Below are 26023 nucleotides of genomic sequence, written 5' to 3' on the forward strand. Positions count from 1 at the left end.
TGACTGACAGACAGACACACTGCTGAGGAGAGCAGCAGGCAAGACAGGAGAGGTCTGCTGTGCCATGTGGCTCAGCTCCCTGGCCAGCCCTGGGATCAAACTGGTGCTGCAGAGGCTGAACAGCTTCACAGCGCTGTGCTTAACCCCTTTTGCCTCCAGGGAGGCCCCCCCTGTATCTGTTTTGCCCTCTCTGAGTCTCAATTTGGTATAATTAGCAAATTTACACCAGCTGCCTTCTGCTCTAGGGGTTCAGCTTGCAGCTCCCCCCAAACTCAAGTAGTGTCCAAAATGAAGCTGGGATCTTTCCGTCAGTCAGGCCGCTGGACTCCCACTGATACCCTGGTTAGAACTACAAACACGCTGGGGGATGGGGGGGCTCTGGAGGAGGGTGGCTGAGACCCCACTGTGAGTTTTAGGAAGGTGGGGTGTCTCTCTGGAATATGGGGGAGGCTTTATAACTCAAGCAGGGCCCTTTAAACTCAGTGTGACCCAGGACCTCTGGGAGGGGACAGCAAGCGGGGACCGGCTCTTATCAGCAGCCAACTGATGGGGCGCGGAGGGCACTTGGCCTCTGAGCGACTCCAAATGTTTTGCAAACAGTTGCGCCTACTTAGCTTTGCCTCCATATTACTCTCCGCCGTCTGGCTTCTGATGAATTCCTCTCTAGGCAATGGCAGGGGTCTGGTCTGTCCGTCTGTCCCCCACCCAGGGCCAGGCAGGGCGCGCGGGAGGGCGGGTGCTGGGCCGGTGCTGGTGCTGGCGTGGGGTGTCGGGCCGGCGGGCCTGCGGGCCCCTGGCGCGGAGGCGGGCTCGGGTGGGGCCCACCCTCCTCGGTGCGGCTGGCATCGCCGCTTTAAGGCGCGGCGGCGCGAGCAGGTCTATGGTAATGAGGCGCCGCCGCGCGCTGCAGAGCTCGGCCGCCCGCGGGGAGGCGAGGAGCGCGGGGCTGGGCCCGGGGCCGCGGCGACCGGAGCAGCCGCGGCGGGGACGCGGTGCGCGATCGGGCGGCGCGGGGCCCTCGGGGGCGCGGGGACTGGGCCGCGGTCGGGCGCGCAGCTCCGCGGGCGCAGGTGGGCTCCCCGCGGGCGCGGAGGGGGGCCCCGGGGCTGGGGGGCCGGCGGGGCCAGGGGCGCGCGGGGCGCGCGGGCGCAGGTGGAGCGAGCCGGGCGCGCGGGCGGACGGGGTGACCCGGTTGCGGGCCCGACCCGGGCGGGGCGAGACCCGGGGCGTCCGCGGGCGTAGCGCCGGGCCCGCCGCGGCTGCGGGGTGCAGGCCCCGCGGGGCGCACGAGTGGCCCCTGGGGACCGGCACCCCGGCCCGGGCATGAGGGTCAGCCGGGCCGGCCGGAGCCGGAGGAGGAGTCGCCGCCGCTGTTGACCCGGCGGGCCGGGAGCAGGAAGAGATGCGGAACCGGGCGGCCCGCTCCCCGCTGCTGCTGCTCCTGCTGCTGCCGCCGCTGCTGGGAGACCAAGTGGGGCCCTGCCGATCCCTCGGGGCCGGGGGACGCGGCGCCGCCGCCGGGGCCTGCGCCCCCGTGGGCTGGCTCTGTCCAGCCTCGGCCTCGAACCTCTGGCTCTACACCAGCCGCTGCAGGGGTGCGGGAGTAGAGCTGACTGGCCACCTGGTGCCCCACCACGATGGCCTGAGGGTCTGGTGTCCCGAATCGGGGGCCCACATCCCCCTGCCGCCAGCCCCTGAAGGCTGCCCCTGGAGCTGTCGCCTTCTGGGCATCCAAGGCCACCTTTCGCCGCAGGGCAAGCTCACCTTGCCCCACGAACACCCCTGCTTAAAGGCCCCACAGCTGAGATGCCAGTCGTGCAAGCTGGTGCAGACCCCAGGGCTCAGGACGGGGGACAGGTCAGCAGAAGAGGCGCTGGGCGGGCGCCGGAAAAGGAATGTGAATACAGCACCCCAGTTCCAGCCCCCCAGCTACCAGGCCACGGTACCCGAGAACCAGCCGGCGGGCACCCCTGTCGCATCCCTGCGGGCCATCGACCCAGATGAGGGTGAGGCCGGCCGGCTCGAGTACACGATGGACGCTCTCTTCGATAGTCGCTCCAACCATTTCTTCTCCTTGGACCCGGTCACCGGTGCCGTCACCACAGCAGAGGAGCTGGACCGAGAGACCAAAAGCACCCATGTCTTCAGGGTCACGGCGCAGGATCATGGCATGCCCAGACGTAGTGCCCTGGCCACACTCACCATCTTGGTGACGGACACCAATGACCACGACCCTGTTTTCGAGCAGCAGGAGTACAAGGAGAGTCTCAGGGAGAATCTGGAGGTTGGCTACGAGGTGCTCACTGTCCGAGCCACAGACGGTGACGCCCCTCCCAATGCCAATATTCTGTACCGCCTGCTGGAGGGGCCTGGGGGCAGCCCCTCTGAAGTCTTTGAGATTGACCCTCGCTCAGGGGTGATCCGAACCCGGGGCCCTGTGGATCGGGAAGAGGTGGAAGCTTACCAGTTGACAGTGGAGGCCAGTGACCAGGGTCGGGACCCAGGTCCACGAAGCGCCACAGCCACTGTTTTCCTGTCCGTGGAGGATGACAATGATAACGCCCCCCAGTTCAGCGAGAAGCGCTACGTGGTCCAGGTGAGGGAGGATGTGACCCCAGGGGCCCCGGTGCTCCGAGTCACAGCCTCGGACAGAGACAAGGGCAGCAATGCCCTGGTACATTACAGCATCATGAGTGGCAATGCACGGGGTCAGTTTTACCTGGATGCCCAGACCGGGGCTCTGGACGTGGTGAGCCCTCTCGACTATGAGACCACCAAGGAGTACACCCTCCGGGTCCGGGCCCAAGATGGTGGCCGTCCCCCACTCTCCAATGTCTCTGGCCTGGTGACAGTTCAAGTCCTGGATATCAATGACAACGCCCCCATCTTTGTCAGCACCCCCTTCCAGGCTACTGTCCTAGAGAGTGTCCCTTTAGGCTACCTGGTTCTCCACGTCCAGGCCATTGATGCTGATGCTGGCGACAATGCCCGCCTGGAATACCGCCTTGCTGGGGTGGGGCATGACTTCCCCTTTACCATCAATAATGGCACCGGCTGGATCTCCGTGGCTGCTGAGCTGGACCGGGAGGAGGTTGACTTCTATAGCTTTGGGGTAGAAGCCCGAGACCACGGTACCCCGGCGCTTACTGCCTCAGCCAGTGTCAGCGTGACCATCCTGGATGTCAACGACAACAACCCAACCTTTACCCAACCGGAGTATACAGTGCGGCTCAATGAGGATGCAGCAGTGGGCACCAGCGTGGTGACGGTGTCGGCCGTGGACCGGGATGCCCACAGCGTCATCACCTACCAGATCACCAGTGGCAACACCCGGAACCGCTTCTCCATCACCAGCCAGAGTGGGGGTGGACTGGTGTCCCTCGCCCTGCCACTGGACTACAAACTTGAGCGGCAGTACGTGTTGGCTGTCACTGCCTCCGATGGCACGCGGCAGGACACAGCACAGGTGGTGGTCAACGTCACCGATGCCAACACCCATCGTCCCGTCTTTCAGAGCTCCCACTATACAGTTAATGTCAACGAGGACCGGCCAGCGGGCACCACAGTGGTGCTGATCAGTGCCACTGACGAGGACACAGGTGAGAATGCCCGCATCACCTACTTTATGGAGGATAGCATCCCCCAGTTCCGCATCGATGCGGACACCGGGGCTGTCACCACCCAGGCTGAGCTGGACTACGAGGACCAAGTGTCCTACACTCTGGCCATCACCGCCCGGGACAATGGCATTCCCCAGAAGTCTGACACCACTTACCTGGAGATCCTGGTGAATGATGTGAATGACAATGCCCCCCAGTTCCTGCGGGACTCCTACCAGGGCAGCGTCTATGAGGATGTTCCCCCCTTTACCAGTGTCCTGCAGATCTCAGCCACTGACCGTGACTCTGGCCTTAATGGCAGGGTCTTTTATACCTTCCAAGGGGGCGACGATGGAGACGGAGACTTTATTGTAGAGTCCACCTCGGGCATCGTGCGAACGCTGCGAAGGCTCGATCGTGAGAACGTGGCCCAGTACGTCTTGCGGGCGTACGCTGTGGACAAGGGGATGCCACCGGCCCGCACACCCATGGAAGTGACAGTCACTGTGTTGGATGTGAATGACAATCCACCTGTCTTTGAGCAGGACGAATTTGATGTGTTCGTGGAAGAGAACAGCCCCATTGGGCTGGCTGTGGCCCGGGTCACAGCCACGGACCCTGATGAAGGCACCAATGCCCAGATCATGTACCAGATCGTGGAGGGCAACATCCCCGAGGTCTTCCAGTTGGACATCTTCTCCGGGGAGCTGACTGCCCTGGTGGACTTGGACTATGAGGACCGGCCCGAGTACATCCTGGTCATCCAGGCCACGTCTGCACCTCTCGTGAGCCGGGCCACCGTCCACGTCCGCCTGCTGGACCGCAACGACAACCCCCCTGTACTGGGAAACTTTGAGATTCTTTTCAACAACTATGTCACCAACCGTTCAAGCAGCTTCCCTGGGGGTGCCATCGGCCGCGTGCCCGCCCACGACCCTGACATCTCAGATAGCCTGACTTACAGCTTTGAGCGGGGGAATGAACTCAGCCTGGTCCTGCTCAATGCCTCCACCGGTGAGCTGAGGCTGAGTCGGGCCCTGGACAACAACCGGCCTCTGGAGGCCATCATGAGCGTGCTGGTGTCAGGTAAGCCGGGCCCAGGTGGTGTGGGGGTGGGGTGACCCTTGGGGGCGAGGCTGCACAGCCACCGGGGAGGAACTGCTGATCCACCTCTGCCCAGTGCTGGCTGGCACAGAGGTCGAGGGGCAAGAAGCAGCTTGGGAAGATGCTCCAGGAATCCTGGCAGCTGGTGCAGGCCCCGCCTGCTGCCCCAGGCAGGGCTGAGCTGCTCGGTTGGCTGCCCCCTGCCTACCAGCCTGTGACGTGGTGGGGGAAATGCTATGAGGCTGCGGCTGCCAAGAATTGTGAAAAAAGGCATAGGAAGACTGGGGGGCCAGGGGGGAGGGTGAAGAGGACTGAGGGGTGGGGGAAGCCACCCCATCATGCCCAGCAGGGTCTTCCTGTGATCTCACAGTCTCTGACAGAGCTGAGGGCTCTGGGGCCACAGGGTTGCCACCAAGGGGTCAGGACCCTGCGGTTGGGCCTCTTCTGGCCCCTCCTGGCTCCAGGCTGAGCGGCAGACCAGCTGAGGGGGACTTTGTCTAGTGCAGTCTTTTCCCTCCAGGCAGAGAGAGCTTGGCCTGGCTCCCCCTTCAGAGCTCCCACCGGAAGTGAGGCCAGAGCTCATTGTCTCTGTCCAAACAGACCCCACTGTCAGAGGCTGTGGTTTGGGGTCTGGCTCTGGGGAAGGGCTGAAGTCAGGGGCAGACTGAGGCTTCCTGGGCTCTCTTGTCACCCCAAAGGCTATTCCTAGGGTGCCTAGCCTTCCCTGCTGCCTGTGACTAGCCCCTGCCCCGGGGATGGGGTGTGGGGACTAGGATGAGCCAGGCGCCTGCTGGGCTGTAAGGGCAGAGCCCCCTGCTCCAGTGGGGAGACAACAGAGACCTGGGGCGTGGGAGCCTGGCCAGAACCCAGGCTGGGCATTCCTGCTGCTTGGCCAAGCGCTCAGCCTGCAGATTCCCTGGACAGAAGGGAGGAGAGTCGGGGGGTGGGGGGGGGCAGCGTTCGATCTTTTCTGTCAGCTATGGGGAGTGACTGGAGGGAGCCAGTCCCAAGCTGCTGAGTCCCTCTCCAAGCCTGGGAACAATTGGGACCCTCAGGAGGGTTGTTAGCTGCACCCTGGAGATGGTTCAGGGACCCCACTCCAGCCAGCCTCAGATGCATCAAGGAGGGGCAAGAGAAGAGCTTGACACCACTCCTCTCGGACAGTCTGGGCCAGGCAGGGACCTCGGTGAGGGGCCTGTGAGAGTCAGGGCCCATCCTTAGCCCCTTCCCTAACTCGTGGTCCCCTCTGCACTGATGTTCCCCGCCCCACCGGCATGTGGCCATCACAGCCAGGGTGCATGGGCTCTTAGAGTTCACGGACAAGGCTCCAGGCCTCTTGACTCTTCAGTTTCACCTCCAGGGGGCTGGAGTTCCTGTCTCTAGATTCCTGATCTGTGCTGGGAGACTCGGGCGGCGGCAAGGAGTAGGAAGGATGGACCTCCCTCCCCGGCCTGCCCTGTCCACCATGGAATGGGAACAGAGGAGGGCTGGCCCCCAACTTCAGGCTCCAACCAGGCCAGAGTCCCAGACCTCAGGTCCCCTAGAACAGAGAGCAAGGCTCCAGGCTGGCCCCTCAGCCCTAGCCCTATTCTCTCCCCTCGGCCCTGACCCTTGGAGGCAGTCACCAAGGCAACCCCAAAGTTCAGGGAGGCTGGGGTGAGGGGGAGTTGACTCCCACTGCCCCTTTGTTTTCCTTCTCTTGTTCTTTGTCTCTGCTTTCTTTCTGGGCCCCTGCCCGTGGGGCCTCCACTCCAGCCCTCTCTGTTGCTCTCTCCCCGCTCCTGTGCGAGCAGCATCTCCTCCCTTCTTACTTTTTCCATTCTGGCTCTTTTCCTGCCCTTTGTCTTCCTCTGTTTGGTCTCCATGATCAGGCCTCTCTGGTTTCCCCCTCTCTTATTCCCTGTGGTTGTAGCTGCCCCAGCTTGGGCCAACGGCTCTCCTAAAGAAGACTGAATTCTCCCTGCCTTTCTCTTACTCTGCTGGGACACACGGGAGCTCCAGGCCACGGCCTGCTCAGCTCCAGGGCATCAGATCTCCCCCAGGCTTACACCTCCACTGGCACACCTGCTGGGGGAGAGGCGTGGAGTCTGATTCTGCCAGTCTGGGACCTGGCACTTTTCCAGGTGTGGCTGGCTGGGCCCTGGGCACAGGTGGTGTTTCCTGGGGTCATAGCCCATCCCAAACCTTTTCATTCCAGGAGCATGACTCAGGCAAAGTAGCCCCTCCACCCTTGTTCCTGCTGCTGCCTTTGCACCTGAGGGGTGAGCCAGGTCAAGGCAGGGGAGAAGAACAAAGAGGCAGGAGACAGCAGTGGGTTGACTGCTGGGGATGGGGGACAATAGCAGAGGGGGCAGGTGGCCACAGATGGTGGGCCAGATGGGAAGCAACAGAGACATACTGGGCGAGGGGCATAGGCGGGGGACCTGAGATGGTGGAGGGGGACATAGGGAGGACCGCTTGTTCCCAAGGCAAAGTGGGTTTCTCTTGCATTGGCCTTGACTGCCCCCCTCTCTTCCCTGATCAGTTAGGAGCACTCTCTGCAGACTTGGCTGCTTTCTTCCTGGAGGGACCATCCCATCCAGGAATCATTATGCAGAGGCACTAGGTGCACAAGTCATTTGCCAGCTCTGCATCTGACAGCAGGGATCTCTGACAGAGAGGGATATAGAGCCTGTGGCCTTAAATCTGGGCAGGCTTCCTAGAATAGGTGAGCTTCAGGCAGGTTAGAAAACTAGGTAGGACTTAGGGCCTCCCTGGTGGCACAAGTGGTTAAGACGCAACCTGTGAAGCTAACCGTAGCCACTGCAGCATGAGTTCAATCCCCGGCCAGGGAGTTACCCACATGGCGTAGCAGACCTCTCCTGTCTCGCCCGCTGCTCCCCTCAGCAGTATATTTTGGTCAGTCTGCATGTTCTGTTCCCCACTCTGTCTCTGGTGGATCGTCTCACCGCCCACACTCTGGCCTGTACCCCAGTTCTTGTATGCATAAATAAATAAATCTTTTTTAAAAAAGAAAGAAAGAAAGAAAACTAGGACTTAGACTGGTAAGCTGGACCAGATAGGAAGGAACAGCCTGTTCAGAAGCTTCCAGACAAGAGTGGGCAGAGCAGAAGTGGGTGATGACAAGCAGGCTTGCAGGCAAGAGCAGGTGGGCCTTAGCAGTCTCAAGCAATGAGGCTTGGAGGTACGTGGTTATGGGCCGAGGACATGGCCAAGGTGGGTGTCTAGTATAGTCAGCCACCTCAAGCAGGTACAACACAGAAGCAGAATCTATTCCCAGATCCCTCCTACTCTCACCCCACCCTGGAAACACCAACTTGGAACTCACTTCTGCTAGGGTGTCTTTTTTTACATCTAGCTCCTCCTGCTATATTTTAAAAATCATTTCTTAATAATGGAGTCTGAATAGATTCTCATCAACATCTTAGTATTTATGGAACACCTACTATGTGTCAGACATTGTGTTAAATAAAAAGCTCCCTTATAGCCCCACCAAGCCATGTCCCCACCCCTTGGCTTCTAGCTTTTATTTTAGAGCTAAATCAGATCCATTCCCATGTCTATGTGCATTCAGGCGTATACGGTATTTCTGGGCTTAGGGTGTGTGGGTGGAGTGAGACACCAGAGTGTGTTGATACTTAGCTGTGTATAAGTGAGTGTGTGGCCTGGGGGTGTGGCAGGCATCCGAGTGCAATGCTGTGAGCCAAGAGGGGAGGACTAGCTAGAGGCCCTCGGGCAAATATCAGTCCTGTGGGGCTCTGTCTGGGGTCTAGGGTAGAGAGCTATCCAGGCCCTTCCATCTCTGCCCCATCTCTCATTTCTGCCCCCCAGGTACCCCACAGCATCAGGGCAGTGGGTGGTGCTGCTATTGGCAAGGTGGTTCAGCTAGATTTCTTGGGGTGGGGCCCCCCAGGCTACCCCCAACAGCCTGGAGTGTTGGGCGGGAAGACTGCTTTGTGTGGAGCGTTGCCATGGGGATAGTGGGCCTGTGCCCAAGCAGCCATGGGGCTCAGTGGGAGGGGAATTGGGTGGCCCACTGACCCAGTTTACCGCCCACCCTGCCCCAAGGGGGCTACAGGATCCCAGCCAGGGTCAGGCTTATGGTAGTGCTGAGACAAGGAGGCTGAGGGGGCAAAAGGATGATTTTTCTGGGCCTCTCATGGTCCTCTGGGCCCTGTAGAGAGGAGAGAAAAAAGGTAAACTAGGGTTCTTATGCAGGGAAGCCCCAGGCTGGGATGGCAGCAAAAGGGGAGGTGGGAGGACTATGACTTGGGGGCGGGGGGGAAGTGCACAAATGTGAAAAAATATGCTGTGCGCAGGAGAGGGTTTAGGGACTGTGTCACAGAACTTCTGAAACCCTGCCCCCCTTAAATGCCCAGGGGGGCAGGAGCAAGCCCTCAAGGAGTGACTTGATCCCAGGTGAAGTCACACACACCTCCTCGAGTACCTTCATGCCAGCGGGGAAAGAAAGCCCCTTCCTGTCCAGGCCCCGCCCTTCTTGGCAAGTGAGCAAAGCAGGGGTGTGCAGACTGGATTCCTGCCCCCTCACTTCCTCCTCCTGGTGTCCTCGTGCAGGGACGGGTCTGGGGCATGGGGAGGGGGGCCCTCCTGCACCCCCCACTCCTCGCCCAGCCCGGGCTTGGTATTAACCCACGTTGCCTCTGCAGACGGCGTGCACAGTGTGACCGCCCAGTGCTCTCTGCGGGTCACCATCATCACCGACGAGATGCTCACGCACAGTATCACTCTGCGCCTGGAGGACATGTCCCCAGAGCGCTTCCTGTCGCCGCTGCTGGGCCTCTTCATCCAGGCGGTGGCAGCCACCCTGGCCACGCCACCGGACCACGTGGTGGTCTTCAACGTGCAGCGGGACACCGACGCCCCGGGCGGCCACATTCTCAACGTGAGCCTGTCGGTGGGCCAGCCGCCCGGGCCCGGGGGCGGGCCGCCCTTCCTGCCCTCTGAGGACCTGCAGGAGCGCCTGTACCTCAACCGCAGCCTGCTCACGGCCATCTCGGCCCAGCGCGTGCTGCCCTTCGATGACAACATCTGCCTGCGTGAGCCCTGCGAGAACTACATGCGCTGCGTGTCGGTGCTGCGCTTCGACTCCTCGGCACCCTTCATTGCTTCCTCCTCCGTGCTCTTCAGGCCCATCCACCCCGTCGGGGGGCTGCGGTGCCGCTGCCCACCCGGGTTCACGGGCGACTACTGCGAGACCGAGGTGGACCTCTGCTACTCCAGGCCCTGCGGCCCCCACGGGCGCTGCCGCAGCCGCGAGGGCGGATACACCTGCCTGTGCCGCGAGGGCTACACCGGTGAGCCGGGGATGGGACAGCCGGGAGGTGATGCTGCTGTGCAGGCACCTGTCAGGCTGCGGACAGGGCTGGCCTCCTGCCGTACTGGACCAAGTACAGGTCACACTGGCTGTGTGCAAAGCCCATGTGCCCTTTTACGACCTGTTGAGGGAGGTGGAGAGGGAAGTTCTTTCTTCTCCCACTGGGACCCCTACAGGTGGGCTCTAGCCCTGGAGGCCATCTGCTTGGGTTTGTGGCACAACTTTGCCACTAATAGCTGTGTGACCATGGGCAAGTTACTCCACCTCTCTGTGCCTCGCAATTTTAAAATGGAGGTTATGACTCCACTTCTATCATGGAGTGGTTGTGAGGAGGAATTAATGTAATGCATATAAAGAGCTGGCCAGTGGGAAGTGTGGGCGGAGGGTTAAGGCACTGCTGAGACTAGTGACTTGCCCCAGATGTCATTTCACAGCTGGATCAGGGGTGAGGCTGGGCCCAGAAGCTGGTTTTCCCCCCTGCTGAGTGAGTTAACGTTCTGACCTGCAGTAGGTGCATGTCTCCTAGACAGTGAGGGGAAGCCGCGGAAGAGCTGAGGGGTTTGGGTGGAGGGATAGGGGTGTTTCAGCTCACTGTCGTGGGTCACCTGAGCAGAAGAGTCCCACCCCCGCCCCGGGGCTGGTAAAGGAAGGTCATGACCAGGAGGCCTCCCTAGCAGCCTGGGGTCTTCACACATCAAATTGCCAGGCAGTGGGCAGTGGGGTGGTCACTGCCTCTGCTTTGTGCAGTCTCCCTTTTCCTTAGGACACCCCCTTCTCTCCCCATGGCCCTTGCTTCCCAGATGTCTCAGGGCTCCCTTGCTGTCCTCCAGAGCCATGCCCACTGGCTGTGCCAACAGCGCCAGGCAGGCCCTCGCCGCCTTCCCTGCCGCATCTCCCTGCCCAGAACTTGCCAGACTTGACTTCACTCAGCTGCTGTGGGTGGGGTGGGGGGGAGGGGCGGGCTTGGGGGAGGGGAAGGGAGTCTTTGTCCAGAAGGGTGGGGAGGGGGGTGCTTAGAGTAGCCGAACAACAGTTTCCATGGAAACAAGAGCCAGTCACTAGGCACAGGAGCTGAGAACCTATCTCCAGAATCTGGGAATGGAGAGGGAGAGAAAGGGGTGGATTTTCCCATCTGATGTTGGAATTTTCAGCTCCTCCGCTGAATCCTGTTCTACTCCCAGGGCTCAGTTACCCAACGCTCACCACATTTTCCAAGCGCACAGAGGTCTTCAGTCTGGATCCCCGGGCTCAGGGTGGGATTTCTCTGCCCCATTGCTGGGGGGACCCCAGCTTTCTCTCCACACCCTCCAATCCAGCAAATCTCAGTGGAAGCCGGGGCTCATCCCCAGAGGGGGAAAAATGGTATCAGTTGAAACTGAGGGACAATAGCACCAGTGGTTGGGAAGGAGGGGGAGCCCCCATGCTGTCCTTCAGGACCTTCCTTCTATGCACATTCACCCCTGCAGGGGCCACAACACCCCAAGCTTGTTCTTTAGCCACGACAACAAAGACTGCTAGGACCTGGGCCATATGGCCTGGAACCTCTCAGGCCTGTGCTCTGGAGGCTGAACGGGTGTGGGAGGGACTGGGAACTCTGAGGAATGTGCAGGGGGGCAGTCTACAGTGTAGGGTTGTGATGAGTGGGCCCCAGCATGGCACCCGGAAAGGCCAGGGTTTCATAGATCTCAGAGATGGACTCATGAGGGAAGGTGGGTGCCTGGGAGAGTTTGGAGTATGGGGGTGGGGTTCACAGGAGACTGTGGGAGACATCGCAGGGGAGGAGTCCCTGCTCTCCTCCTGGGGCACTTGGCACTCACCTGTGTCTTCATTTGTCCAGGTGAGCACTGCGAGGTGAGTGCCCGCTCGGGCCGTTGCACCCCGGGTGTCTGCAAGAATGGGGGCACCTGTGTCAACCTGCTGGTGGGTGGCTTCAAGTGTGACTGCCCGTCCGGAGACTTTGAGAAGCCCTACTGCCAGGTGACCACGCGCAGCTTCCCCGCCCGCTCCTTCGTCACCTTCCGTGGCCTACGCCAGCGCTTCCACTTCACCCTGGCGCTCTCGTGAGTGGACGCTGGGCTGCGGGGGTACGGGGGGAGCCTGGGCAGTCTCCCTTCCACAAACAAGGTGAGAGGACAGGCAGCACAAGTGCACGGGGCAGTTATGGGCAGAGCCAGGTGGGCACCTGGGGTGGCCCGTGCACTGCAGGGGGTCTTCCTCTCCCACCGTCTTTGCTCCTGCCCTTACCCTGCAGGGTGGGGCCAGGACGCCAGGGTTCTGGTTCTGGTTTGGATCCATCTTCCATAATCCAGCCCAGGAGCTTTGCCCAAGATCTCCACCCTCTGGAGGGTCCTGAGTAGCATCGGGTGCTAGTTAGGTGATGGGGCTGCCAGCATCCAGGTGGGCACCACATTCCCTCCTCCCACCACCCTCTCCGCCTCAGGTTTGCCACCAAGGAGCGTGATGGGCTGCTACTGTACAACGGGCGCTTCAACGAGAAGCATGACTTCGTGGCCCTCGAGGTGATCCAGGAGCAGGTCCAGCTCACCTTCTCTGCAGGTGATTCTGGGTGCCCATTTCCTTGCTCATATCTAAATGGCCCTTAGCCCCTGACCCCAAGTCACATACTCCCCCAGCCAAACCTGGGTCCAGTCCCAACCACCCCCTCCCCCTCCCCAGCCCTTACCTGGTGTCCAGCTCACCTGGGTCCTTTCTCCAGGGGAGTCGACCACCACCATTTCCCCATTTGTGCCTGGAGGGGTCAGCGACGGCCAGTGGCACACAGTGCAGCTGAAGTACTACAACAAGGTGGGTGTGGAAGGGGGCCAGGGAGTGGGAGGGTTCTCTTGGTGGCGCTGCCTCCAGGGAGGCTGGTCATGGCACTTCTGGCTGAAAGGGAGGGAGGAAGAACTTGCCACTTTGCTGGAACACCCCCTTCCAGGGGCCACCGCTTGGTGCTCCCTGTTCTGTGAGGCAGGCACAGACTCACGGGGACGTTGAGAAGGGTATTAAGCATATAAGTCAGGTGTGTGTGTACACGAGTGTGTGCATGCACCTGCGTACCTGTGCCTCTGTACAGGCAGACGCAGGTAAGGGAGTCCTTGGGCCTGACCCCGGAGCCCAGTGAGCTCCTGTCCACTGGTCCCTCTCTGCCCTTCCCTTTCCACAGCCGCTGTTGGGCCAGAAAGGGCTCCCGCAGGGCCCATCTGAACAGAAGGTGGCAGTGGTGACGGTGGATGGCTGTGACACAGGCGTGGCCCTGCGCTTCGGAGCGGTGCTGGGAAATTACTCGTGTGCTGCCCAGGGCACCCAGGGCGGCAGCAAGAAGTGAGCAGGGGAGGGGACAGGGGCGGGGGGTCCTGGGCTATCCTGAAATGGGAACCCTTCAGGGGTTTGCTTCCCTTGGTCCTGCTTGACCCTCTGCAGGGTTGGGGGAAGGGGCATAGGCTGTAGGGAGGACGTGGTGGGGAGTGGGCAAGGCTGGATCTGAGCAGGGCCTTGCAGACCACCTGGGGGTTGGGTGAAGGAGTGTGAGATGGGAGCAACTCCAGGTTGGGGTGCCTCCCTTTCCATGGTGCTGTTCTGCTGGGCCCGTGGATTCCTACCCTGGCCCTTCCCCTCTCTGCTCTGGTGTCAGGGTGTGGGGAGAAGAACCAGAAGCTCCCCGCTCTCCCTCATGTCACCATTGTTTTTGCACCCCCAGGTCTCTGGATCTGACAGGACCCCTGCTGCTGGGTGGGGTGCCTGACCTGCCTGAGAGCTTCCCTGTCCGCACACGGCATTTTGTGGGGTGCATGCGGAACCTGCAGGTGGACAGCCGGCACGTGGACATGGCCGATTTCATCGCCAACAATGGCACCATGCCGGGTACGGGAGCCGGGGCCAGGAGCAAGGCAGGAGTCCAGTGCAGAGGAGGGGCTGCATCTCTTGTGGGGAACCCTGCCTTTGGGGGCAGCCAAGCCCCCTCCAGTCTCTGCCACTGAGCCTGCTTGGAGCCACTGCCAAGCCGCCTTCTCTCCCTCCTAGGCTGCCCTGCCAAGAAGAATGTGTGCGACAGCAACACCTGCCAGAACGGGGGCACCTGTGTGAACCAGTGGAGCGCCTTCAGCTGCGAGTGCCCCCTGGGCTTCGGGGGCCAGAGCTGTGCCCAGGGTAGGTGGGGCAGACGCATGGGCCGAGGCCTGGGGCCATCAGCCATGCTGAGAACACCGCAGGGTCATGGCAGGCCCTGGGCAGGGCCCAGCTGAGCTGGGCTGTGGGTGGAAAGCGTGTCTGGGCAGAGCCCTGTGAGGGTAGCGCAGGAGACAAAGGGCCCAGTCAGAGGCAGGCCTGGGCACAGTGTGGGGCGGGCCCAGGACAGGTAAGTGCTTTGGAGGGCGGGGCTGACCAGGGGAGTGGGTACCTGCAAAGACAGTGCCCTCCCTCCCATGGAGCTGCCACCCTGGGGCACTCAGCTGCTCCTTTCGTCACTCTCCCTTTTTCTGCCTCCCCAGAAATGGCCAACCCACAGCGCTTCCTGGGCAACAGCCTGGTGGCCTGGCACGGCCTCTCGTTGCCCATCTCCCAGCCCTGGCACCTCAGCCTCATGTTCCGCACGCGCCAAGCTGAAGGCGTCCTGCTTCAGGCCGTCACCAGGGGGCGCAGCACCATCACCCTGCAGGTGCTGCAGGCAGGGCTAGGGAGGGTGGGTTGGCAGGGGCAGCCTCCTGGGGGGCTAGTCAGCCTGGGACCTAGGGTGGGGTCTTTTTTCCCCTCCTAGTAGAAGCAGCTGGATCTGTTTGGTGGGTCCCTGCTGCCATCTACAGGGCCTAAAGGAAATAACACCATTTCTTTTCTGGCCCAGTGGGGTGGCAGGATGGGTTTGCTGGTCCAGGACAGGAACAGTGGAATGGAAGAAGAGCCAGCTGCGGCAGGCTGCTGACCCTTTTCTCTTTCCCCCTGGTGACAGCTGCGGGAGGGCCATGTGGTGCTGAGCGTCGAGGGAACAGGGCTTCAGGCCTCCTCTCTCCGACTGGAGCCGGGCCGGGCCAACGATGGTGACTGGCACCATGCGCAGCTGGCACTGGGAGCCAGTGGAGGGCCCGGCCACGCCATCCTGTCATTTGACTACGGGCAGCAGCAGGCAGAGGGCAACCTGGGCCCCCGTCTGCATGGACTGCATCTGAGCAACATTACGGTGGGGGGCGTGCCTGGGCCAGGCAGCGGTGTGGCCCGGGGCTTCCGGGGCTGCTTGCAGGTAAGCCTCCTCCCCTGGTTCCCTGTACCTGCCGTCACCTGGAGGCCTGCTCCACGAGGGCCCACCCTGTCCTTGTCTCTCCCAGGGCGTGCGGGTCAGCGAGACGCCTGAAGGTGTCAGCAGTCTGGACCCCAACCGTGGAGAAAGCATCAATGTGGAGCCGGGCTGCAGCCTGCCAGACCCCTGCGACTCCAGCCCGTGTCCTGCCAACAGCTACTGCAGCGATGACTGGGACAGCTATTCCTGCAGCTGTGATCCAGGTGTGCCAAAGCTCCAGGGAAGTGGGGCAGGCCACCCCTCGGGAGTCACACTCTGGCTCTGCTGGCTCTGCTCATTTTCTGAGCTTAGTCCTTTGGCTCTACAAACCCACACCCAGCTAGTATGGTGCTCAGAGCAGAAGGAGGTGCACGGGGGGCGGGGGGTGTTGAAGAAAGTGCTGGGAGGGTGAGAACTGAGCCTTTCCCCTCCTTCTGGCCCCAGGTTACTATGGAGACAACTGTACTAATGTGTGCGACCTGAACCCTTGTGAACACCAGTCTACATGTACCCGAAAGCCCAGTGCCCCTCATGGCTACACCTGCGAGTGTCCCCAGAATTACCTTGGGCCATACTGTGAGACCAGGTGAGTGGACCAGGACCGGCAGCAGCAGGTCCCAGTGGCCACTGCTTATTTCTGGTGCATCCCTCAGAGCACTGAGGCCTGTCTGAGCCGCAGTGGGGTCAGGAGGGACACACATTGCTACACCGGGGCCCGGGGAGCAGAAGGAGCTCACGCCTGCCCGGGCCCCTCTCTGCAGGATTGATCAGCCTTGCCCCCGAGGCTGGTGGGGACACCCCACATGCGGCCCATGCAACTGTGACGCCAGCAAAGGCTTTGACCCAGACTGCAACAAGACAAGCGGCGAGTGCCACTGCAAGGTGACAGCCCGACCTGCCTCCACGGCGGCCCTGGGGGAGGCCGCGGGGAAGCTGTCTGCCGAGAGCTGAGGGCCACGTGCCTTTGGGGAGGGCAAAGGGCATGGAGAACCCGGGAACAGTCCGTAACAGCGAGTTCTAGGCCAGCTGTGTGGGTGTTTGCAGCCTGTTCTCACTGTTTGGTGTCTCATTGATGGGTTAGACTCCAAATCTTCATCAGTCGTTAAATATTTTGACCACCACTCTGGGTATCTGAGGTCAGGGAGCCTGTCTTCAAAGGGGTCACAGCTGAAAGCATCTGTGAGGGTCTAGGGAAGAGAGCCTGAGCCAGGGAACCCCATCCTCCCTCCCAGGAGAACCACTACAGGCCCCCCGGCAGCCCCACCTGCCTCCTGTGCGACTGCTACCCCACGGGCTCTTTGTCCCGAGTCTGTGACCCCGAGGATGGCCAGTGTCCCTGCAAGCCGGGTGTCATTGGGCGCCAGTGTGACCGCTGTGACAACCCTTTTGCCGAGGTCACCACCAACGGCTGTGAAGGTAGGACTTTCGCCATGGGTGGTGGTGCTCCCCGCTGCCTTCTAGTGTCCTGGGAGGCCAGGAAGAGCGGTAGTTGCAGGCCGGGGCCTCTGCGGGGAGGGCTGGGGATCCTGGGCACGGCTGCCAGGGGACAGCTGCTCCTGGGTGACTCTGGTGCTTCCCTGCAGTGAATTACGACAGCTGCCCACGGGCGATTGAGGCTGGGATCTGGTGGCCCCGCACCCGCTTCGGACTACCTGCTGCCGCCCCCTGCCCCAAAGGTTCCTTCGGTACGTGCCCTAGGCCCAGAATGTGATAGTGAGGGCTGGGCCTCTCACGATGGGGTGAGGGTGGGAGCCCCTGGCTGCAGATCCTGAAATTCCCCCAACCCTGCCCCCTTATGGACGCCACGTCCTTTCTCGGCTTGCTCTTCCCTCACTCCCGAGAGTGCCAAGGCAAAGTGTGCCTGGTGTTGCAGTGTGCCCACCAGCAGGCCGGGACTCACGGAGGGCTCCTGTCCTTCACTCGCCACCTGGAACTGGAGCCCAGGGAGAAGGGCGGTGGGTGCCGTCCCCGGAGACCCAGCCCCGAGCACCGGTGCTTGGATTTGCTATGGCAGAGTTCACTCTGTGAACACAGGCGGCCGAGGGGCAGCGATGTCTGGTGGGACAAGGAGGCCCGGTGCCCCATGTTTCTGTAGCCCCTGTTCGGGCTGGTCTTGTGGGTTTGGGCTCTGGTGTCCTGCCCACCTGTCTTCCTGTTTCCACCTGGGCAACACGAGGGAGGGGCGTCCTGGCCCACAGGGGCCAGACCTCATCAGGGCTGCCCAGCCGGGCTCGCGGCTCCCGGTGCCTCTCCCTGAGCCAAGCTCCGGGCTTCCTTCCTCAGGGACCGCTGTGCGCCACTGTGACGAGCACAGGGGGTGGCTTCCCCCCAACCTCTTCAACTGCACGTCAGTCACCTTCTCAGAGCTGAAGGGCTTTGTGAGTGAACCGCCTCATCTCTGCCTCCCCTCCCCGCCAGCCCCCATTTCACTTACCAATACCCCCTCCAGCTTTGATAAAGAGATTTCTGGAATTGGAGAAAGATTCCAGCCCCTGTTCTCCTGGGGCCCTCACCTGGAAAGGCCATTTGACTCCTTCCCTGACACCCATTTACTCCAGAGTTCCAGCTCGGCACTATGGCTGCCTCATCCCGTGCTCCTCTGCCCTCCCTTCTGGCCCTGCCCTAGGCCGAGCGGCTTCAGCGGAACGAGTCAGGCCTGGACTCGGGGCGCTCCCAGCGGCTGGCCTTGCTTCTGCGCAACGCCACACAGCACACGGCCGGGTACTTCGGCAGCGACGTCAAGGTGGCCTACCAGCTGGCCACGCGGCTGCTGGCCCACGAGAGCGCCCAGCGGGGCTTCGGACTCTCTGCCACACAGGATGTGCACTTCACTGAGGTGGGACTTGGCGGGGGGCAGGGCTGGCTGGGTCTGTGGGGGTCATGGTGAGTGAACCTGCTCCTGGCAGCCCGGAGGTAGAGCCGGTACAGTTCCCACCCCTGCCTTTGGGGGCTCCCGGGGGCAGGATGCCTCTGTGAGCTCCCTGGCGCTATGGCCCAGCACTTGGTGATGTAGCGCGCCTCTCCTAAGCTTTTTCATAGCAAGGTGTCCAGGAAGAATATTGTTCCTGGTGAGGTCTGCCCAGTAGCCAGACTGGGGAGGAATCAGTATTAGTTCAGCTATGTGGGTACAGGCATAGGACGAGGGGACCCAGCCCTTAGGAGGGCTGTGGTGCATCTAGGGGATCCAGGACTGGTCTGGACACAGGCTGGGGCCTGGTGGTGGGGACAAGAGGGTGTGGGCACATCTCACTGGTCGTGCAACCCGTAGAACCTGCTGCGTGTGGGCAGTGCACTCCTGGACGCAGCCAACAAGCGGCACTGGGACCTGATCCAGCAGACAGAGGGTGGCACCGCCTGGCTGCTCCAGCACTACGAAGCCTACGCCAGCGCTCTGGCCCAGAACATGCGGCACACCTACCTAAGCCCCTTCACCATCATCACACCCAATATCGGTGAGACTGGCACCTGGCTTGGGAGGAATTTGGAGAGAGAGTCTTTGGCAAGGATGGCAGTGCTGGGACCCTGCCCACCTTCCATGGGGTCTGACCTGTGACCTCCCCGCACCCAGTCATCTCCGTAGTGCGCTTGGACAAGGGGAACTTTGCTGGGGCCAAGCTGCCCCATTATGAGGCACTGCGGGGGGAGCGGCCTCCGGACCTCGAGACAACAGTCATCCTGCCTGAGTCCGTCTTCAGAGGTCAGTGGGAAAGCCAAGGGGTGGGTCAAGGGTCAGGGCAGACCATGCAGGACCCCGCTGAGTGGACAGTGTTCCACTCCCAGAAACGCCTCCAGTGCTCAGGCCTGCGGGCCCAGGAGAGGCCCAGGAGCCAGAGGAGCTGGCGCGGCGGCAGCGGCGGCACCCGGAGCTGAGCCAGGGGGAGGCTGTGGCCAGCGTCATCATCTACCGCACCCTGGCCGGGCTGCTGCCTCACAACTATGACCCGGACAAGCGTAGCCTGAGGTGAGTGGAGGGGCTGCAGGGCTGCTTGGGGGTGCAGGCCAGGCACGTGAATGCCGAGGCAGAGGACGGTTCAGGGCTGGGAGCATGTCAGGGAGATGAGGGTGTCCCCCAGTCACACAACTCCCAGGGTGACCGTGCGCCTACCCGCCCTGCATCAGAGTTCCCAAGCGCCCTGTCATCAACACGCCCGTGGTGAGCATCAGCGTCCATGACGATGAGGAGCTTCTTCCGCCCCGCGCCCTGGACAAGCCGGTCACCGTACAGTTTCGGCTGCTGGAGACAGAGGAGCGGACCAAGCCCATCTGTGTCTTCTGGAACCATTCCATCCTGTGAGCCTCCCCCTAGTGCTTTCGGTCACGAGCCCTGGCCCCTGGGCGTCCTACCTCCTGACACTGTCCCCTCCTGCAGGGTCAGCGGCACAGGGGGCTGGTCAGCCCGAGGCTGTGAAGTTGTCTTCCGCAACGAGAGTCACGTCAGCTGCCAGTGCAACCACATGACGAGCTTCGCTGTGCTCATGGACGTGTCCCGGCGAGAGGTCGGGCCCACAGGGTGTCTCAGGGCTGGGGTGGGAAGCCAGGGCACTGGGCTGGGTGCTCAGGTCCTGCCCTTTCTGATTCCTCCAACCCCCTGCCACTCACTCTGCAGAATGGGGAGATCTTGCCGCTGAAGACACTGACGTATGTGGCCCTAGGAGTCACCTTGGCTGCCCTGCTGCTCACCTTCTTCTTCCTCACTGTCCTTCGGGCCCTGCGCTCCAATCAGCATGGCATCCGACGGAACCTCACAGCTGCCCTGGGCCTGGCTCAGCTGGTTTTCCTCCTGGGCATCAACCAGGCTGACCTCCCTGTAAGATGTCCCTCCTCACCCAAAGACCTTCCCAGCTCCAGCCCTCCCAGGCTCCCTTGGAGTCCTTGCTGGTCTTCTGCCCTCAATCCCTGGTCCCATAGCAGTAACTGATAAAAAGCCTGGCCTACGGCCTGGTCCACAGTTTCTTCCTCTCTAGCTCCCCCTTAACTCCCCAGGACCCTGCAAGTACCTGCCCTGCCCCAAAGCAGCTCCCAGCACCCAGGCCTCCACCCCCCTGGCCACCAAGAGCAGAAGCCTTGCTCTGGATGTGCCCAGAACTGACCAGGTGTGACCTGGCCCCCAGTTTGCTTGCACAGTCATCGCCATTCTGCTGCACTTCCTGTACCTCTGCACCTTTTCCTGGGCTCTCCTGGAGGCCTTGCACCTGTACCGGGCTCTCACCGAGGTGCGCGACGTCAACGCTGGCCCCATGCGCTTCTACTACATGCTGGGGTGGGGCGTGCCGGCCTTCATCACAGGTACCCACCGTTCCCGGCCTTGAGGTTCCGCATCCCTGAATCCCAGAGCCACCTTCATGCCATGTTCTCCCCACTCACATCCCGGGCCCAGATGCCTCACATTCCCTGTGCCATGGCTGGCCCTCTGATTTAACCTGCCCCATGAAGCCCCCGCCATCCAGGACGTGGTGGGCAGTACCCTTATCCTCTGCTCCAGGTCCTGTGAGCCACTTGCCGCCTGACTGATTCCCAAGCCCCTCACCGCCCCTCACCCTGCCGCTGTCTTTGTACTCCCAGGTCTAGCAGTGGGCCTAGATCCCGAAGGCTACGGGAACCCCGACTTCTGTTGGCTCTCCATCTATGATACGCTCATCTGGAGTTTCGCTGGCCCCGTGGTCTTCGCTGTCTCAGTAAGTGCTCGAGAGTGGGCTGGGGGCTAGCAGACTCGTGTGCCCTCAGGTCCCCTTCAGGAATGGCTGAGGCTGCCAGGCCCCCATGCAGTGGGGTTGAAGCTGTCTGTCCCCCGATGACCCCCTCACACCTCCCCCTCCCCTGCTAGATGAGTGTCTTCCTGTACATCCTGGCGGCCCGGGCCTCCTGTGCTGCCCAGCGGCAGGGCTTTGAGAAGAAAGGCCCTGTGTGAGTATGGGGTGCGGGTGCCGGGGCAGTGGATGGGCATCAGCGTGGGTGGCTTCGTGGCCAGACTCACAGCCCGCTCCTCGCCCCAGCTCAGGCCTGCGGCCCTCCTTCGCTGTCCTCCTGCTGCTGAGTGCCACGTGGCTGCTGGCGCTGCTGTCCGTCAACAGCGACACGCTCCTCTTCCACTACCTCTTTGCTGCCTGCAATTGCATCCAGGTACCTGGGCCAGACAATGCCTCGTGGGAGGCCCCGAAGAGAAGAAAGGGGAAGCTGGCCTGTGGGGTGCCCAAACAAGCACTTAGCTGCTGTCGCTTGCCTGCAGGGCCCCTTCATCTTCCTCTCCTATGTGGTGCTTAGCAAGGAGGTCCGGAAAGCACTCAAGTTTGCCTGTAGCCGAAAGCCCAGCCCTGACCCTGCTCTGACCACCAAGTCCACCCTGACCTCGGTGAGGGGGTTGCGGGTCAGGGAGGTCAGGGAGGTGGAAGGGTCTTGGGAGGGCTGGGAGGAAGAGGCCCAGGGAGTCTGTTCTCTGTGCTTTTTTTGTCTCCCTTTTCCTCTATCCCTACACCCTTTCCTGCAGGGATGGAGGGTGGTATAATGGTATGTGTGGCTTGGGAAGAAGGGGACCTGAGGGGTGAGGAGGAGGATTTTGATGTGGGAGAGATGGGGGTGCAGCTGGGAAGAGAAAGGTGAGGAAGAGGCCGAGACAAGCATTTAGGTTCTGAATGACCAACACCTGAGCCTCCCTCATGAGCTTTGGTAAATGGCCTGTCTCCTGGGATGGCCTCAGGAGACAACTCCTGCTGTCATCTTTTCCCCACAAGCCCTTATACAGCCGTGTCCAGGGCACTTGGGGTGCACTAGTCTGGTATGACAGCAGGGCTACCACTCCCAGGCCCTGATGTGGCGGGATGTGGGCCCCCTTTCTTTCAGACCTGGGCCGGGGCAGGTGGAACCCAGAGCACGCTCCCCAGCTCTTCCACTTCGCAGCCTGGGGCCTCCCACTCTACTCCCCCACTGACTGACCTCTCTGTTCCTGCCTAGTCCTACAACTGCCCCAGCCCGTACGCAGACGGGCGGCTGTACCAGCCCTACGGAGACTCGGCCGGTTCTCTGCACAGCGCCAGCCGCTCGGGCAAGAGTCAGCCCAGCTACATCCCCTTCTTGCTAAGGTGAACCCTGGTGATGGAGACCCAGGCCGGCCCGCTGCTGGAGTCGCACGGCATGGGCTGACTGCCGCAGGTGGCAGCTGGACTTAGAGGCAGTCAGGAACCCAGGACAGGACTGGGAAAGGCAGGAGGGAGGGAGACTGGGACATGGGCGAGGGGCCATGTTGGCCGCTCCAGCACGATCTGGTCTTCTTAGGGAGGAGTCCACACTGAACCCTGGTCAAGGGCCCCCTGGCCTGGGAGACCCAGGCAGCCTGTTCCTGGAAGGCCAAGGCCAGCAGCATGGTGAGGACGTGTGCCCCAGATGACCCGCGGGAGGGGGCAGCTGGCCGGCTTTGGCCAGGTGGCTGGAAGTGGCTGTGATCTCTTGCTTACCTCCCAGATCCGGACACGGACTCCGACAGCGACCTGTCCCTGGAAGATGACCAGAGTGGCTCCTACGCCTCCACCCACTCGTCAGATAGTGAGGAGGAGGAAGAGGAGGAGGAGCCCGCCTTCCCCGGAGAGCCAGGCTGGGACAGCCTGCTGGGGCCTGGCGCCGAGAGACTGCCCCTGCACAGCACCCCCAAGGGTGGGCCAACGTTGGGGCTGGGCCTTCGCGGGGCAGAGGGCCTGGGATTCCCGGGAAGCAAGACTAAGGTGGGGACGCTCCTAGCTGCCTACATTCTGGAGGTCTCATCCACTTCCTCTCTCCTCCAGATGGGGGGCCAGGGCCTGGGAAGAGCTCCTGGCCAGGAGACTTTGGGACCACAGCCAAGGAGAGTGGCAACGGGGCGTCTGAGGAGAGACCACGGGAGAATGGAGATGCCCTGCCGCGGGAGGTGTCTCTGGGCCCCCTTCCAGGCCCTTCAGCCCAACCTCACAAAGGTAAGCAGGGCCCTCCCAACTGCGTCCCCCCAGTGGGCCTCCCTACGGTAGCCCCGTGCTCCTTCCACTTGCTCATGGTGCCCGCCCTCCTGGCCACAGGCATCCTCAAGAAGAAGTGTCTGCCCACCATCAGCGAGAAGAGCAGCCTCCTCCGGATACCCCTGGAGCAGGGCACAGGGTCTTCTCGGGCCTCCTCGGCCAGTGAGGGCAGCCGGGGTGGGCACCCTCCCCGCCCCCCACCCCGGCAGAGTCTCCAGGAGCAGCTGAACGGGGTCATGCCCATCGCCATGAGCATCAAGGCGGGCACGGTGGATGAGGACTCGTCAGGTTCCGAGTGAGTGTGGCGGGGGGCAGGAAGGCTGTGGCCCCGAGGCCCGGCTGCTCTTGGAGCGGCCTCCCGGCTTCCCGGGCTACCCTGGTTGGCAGTGGAGGACCACCAGGCGGCGAGCGGGTTGGCCCAGGCAGCATCGGGCAGTGAGGGAGGGCGGGCAGCTGGGTTGCTTTTCTGTTTCCTTCTGGTGAAAGCTTCTCACTGTCTCTCTGCTCTGACTAACCCTCTGTCTGCCTTTTCTGTCGCTTTCCTTTCCTGCCTCTCCAGATTTCTCTTCTTTAACTTCCTGCATTAACCCTGGGCCGGTGGCTCCTACACCCTGAGGCTCCTTTACCCTCCCCAGCTGCACTCATGCCCACTCCTGTCTTGTGCTTTATCCCGCCCCTGCTCCCACGCCTGCCCGCAGCAGCGACGAAACGTCCATCTGAGGAGCCGGGGCCTTGCTGGGAGGGGCACCCCTCCCCAAGGCCATCTAGTGCCAACTCCCTCCCCCGCCATCCCCCTCACTGCACTTTGGACCCCTGGGGCCAACATCTCCAAGACAAAGTTTTTCAGAAAAGAGAAAAAACGAATTTAAAAAAGGATCTCCACTCTTCATGACTTCAGGGATTAATTTTTTTTATACGCTGGAAACCGACTTCCCTTTCCCTTCCCAAAGAGGATAGGTCCTCCCAGGATGCTTCCCAGCCTCTCCTCAGTTTCCCATCTGCTGTGCCTCTGGGAGGAGAGGGACTCTTGGGGGGCCTGCCCCCAATTTGCCATCACCAAAAGGAAAGGACAAAGCCACACGCACCCAGGGTGTTGAGCCCTGCAGGCTGCACCCGGGCAGGCCTCAGTATGGCGTGAGCATTGGGCAGAGGGCCCGCCTCACCCCACCTGTGCCACGCCTCCCAGGAACTGAAAAAGCCTTGTCCGGTGAGGGGGCAGAAGGACTCAGAGCCCCCGGACCCCCAAATGCTGCATGAACACATTGTGAGGGAAGCCCACGCCCCGGGCGGCGGCTGGGCTACCCCAGCCCTCTCCTTCCCCTGGACTCTGGCCACGTGCCGCAGCCCAGGCGTTTGCTCAGTTCGCTGACCCAAAAGTGCTTCATCTCCCTGCCCGACCCGCACTGGGGAAGGCCAGTCATGTGTTAAATTGCGCTTCTTTGCTGTTGTGTGGGTGGGATGGGGAGGAAGAGCCAGTACAGTGCTGGTCGGTTACCCCGAGCATCTCAAGCACAGGGTTCAAGTCTGGGTTCCAGTGTCCACTCACCCAGCCCCCCAAGATCAGACAAACCACACTCTGTCTGACCTGCTGTGGCCTCTGAGACAGGTTCTATTTTTAACCCCTTCTTGGAATTGGCTCTCTTCTTCAAAGGACCAGGTCCTGTTCCTCTTTCTCTCCCAGCCTTCCCCCAGCTCCCTGCGAAGAGAGAGTTAATATATATTTTTTATTTATTTGCTTTTTGTGTCAGGATGGGTTCGTGTCTGGTCCCGGGGGTGTGTGGTGGCCGTCACAGGTTGGGTGTGCACCCGGCATCCTGGCGTAGGGGCCTGAGCCTGAGGCCCTTCCTCTTGCGCCAGGTTGTCACCTACCCACCTCTCCTCTCCCTTCTTGGTTTTGCCAACTGCAATTCATTTGAGTCACCACTTACGTGAAGCATGTATTCCAGACTTGTCACCAGCTTCCCTCTGGAGCGGGTGGCTAAAAAAGAGGCTATGGGCAGAAAAAAAAAGGTTCCTGTTCCTCATTTAGAAGGCTAGTCTCCAGCTGTTCTGCCGTGGAGTCTCCCTGCCCTCTCCCCTCAGCAATTCCTGCAAAGGGTTAAAAATTTAACTGGTTTTTACTACTGATGACTTGACTTAAAAAATACAAAGATGCTGGATGCTAACTTGATACTAACCATCAGATTGTACAGTTTGATTGTTACTGTAAATACGGTAGGGTTTTTGTTTTGTTTTTTTCATTTCCCCATACTACTGAATAAACTAGTTCTGTGCGGGTTGAGCATTGTGGTCGTGTGTGTCTGTGTGGGGCCCTGTCCTTCCAGGCGTGGAAGGCCTGGTCTTTGGAAAACAAGCAGGCGGGACTCCAGGAGGCCCCACTAGGAAGGGGGCTCAGATACCAAGTGCGTGATGAGCCAGCCACTTTACAAACACCCCAGTGGTGCTCCCCAAAAACCTTATCAGCACAGAACCCCTGCTTTGCATTCCAAGGAAGATGTGACAGGTGGCGGGAAAATGTCCTTTCACCAAGATGGAGGGAGCGCACAGAGCAGGCAGGTTTCCAACCAGTCCCTGAGGGCTAAATCCAAGATGGCCAAGATTCCTGGGGCCAGAATTCAGGAGGCAGGGAGAGCTGAGTTTAGAGGCTGGTGGGAATTTAGAAGTGCCACTGCTCTGGACTGTTTTGTGTTCTTTCCCATTAGAAATGAGGCAATTACCATGCTCTCAACTACATGCT

At 61.3% G+C, this 26023-nt stretch overlaps 1 protein-coding gene across 1 annotated transcript; it reads left to right on the plus strand.

Moving 5' to 3' along the window:
* Positions 1–906: 906 nt before the first annotated feature.
* Positions 907–25582, plus strand: CELSR2 (cadherin EGF LAG seven-pass G-type receptor 2). The gene is made up of 34 exons (XM_037498542.2): positions 907–4685; positions 9371–10018; positions 11876–12098; positions 12479–12594; positions 12755–12843; positions 13205–13362; positions 13739–13902; positions 14062–14187; positions 14529–14695; positions 14984–15271; positions 15357–15531; positions 15752–15893; positions 16069–16189; positions 16540–16723; positions 16891–16992; positions 17591–17685; positions 17934–18143; positions 18576–18759; positions 18876–19004; positions 19088–19268; positions 19427–19597; positions 19677–19803; positions 19914–20114; positions 20419–20593; positions 20870–20982; positions 21132–21211; positions 21301–21427; positions 21534–21656; positions 22256–22383; positions 22577–22665; positions 22763–22951; positions 23080–23247; positions 23347–23581; positions 23985–25582. Exons 1-34 carry the CDS (start codon positions 1403–1405, stop codon positions 24004–24006), a joined length of 8733 nt encoding a protein of 2910 aa, XP_037354439.1. The 5' UTR covers positions 907–1402; the 3' UTR covers positions 24007–25582.
* Positions 25583–26023: the final 441 nt, after the last annotated feature.

The sequence above is a fragment of the Talpa occidentalis genome, unplaced genomic scaffold (genome assembly GCF_014898055.3).
Source record: "Talpa occidentalis isolate TD23 unplaced genomic scaffold, MPIMG_talOcc4v2.1 talOcc4.9, whole genome shotgun sequence".
In the NCBI taxonomy this organism is placed as follows: Eukaryota; Metazoa; Chordata; class Mammalia; order Eulipotyphla; family Talpidae; genus Talpa; species Talpa occidentalis.

What these genes read in the sequence shown, in the direction of transcription:
- CELSR2 (XM_037498542.2), top strand. Translation starts at nt 1,403, where the DNA reads ATGCGGAACCGGGCGGCCCGCTCCCCGCTGCTGCTGCTCCTGCTGCTG. An exon ending in GGGCCAGAGCTGTGCCCAGG is followed by an intron (nt 14,188 to 14,528) that starts GTAGGTGGGGCA and finishes CTGCCTCCCCAG; the next exon opens with AAATGGCCAACCCACAGCGC. An exon ending in AGGATGTGCACTTCACTGAG is followed by an intron (nt 18,144 to 18,575) that starts GTGGGACTTGGC and finishes TGCAACCCGTAG; the next exon opens with AACCTGCTGCGTGTGGGCAG.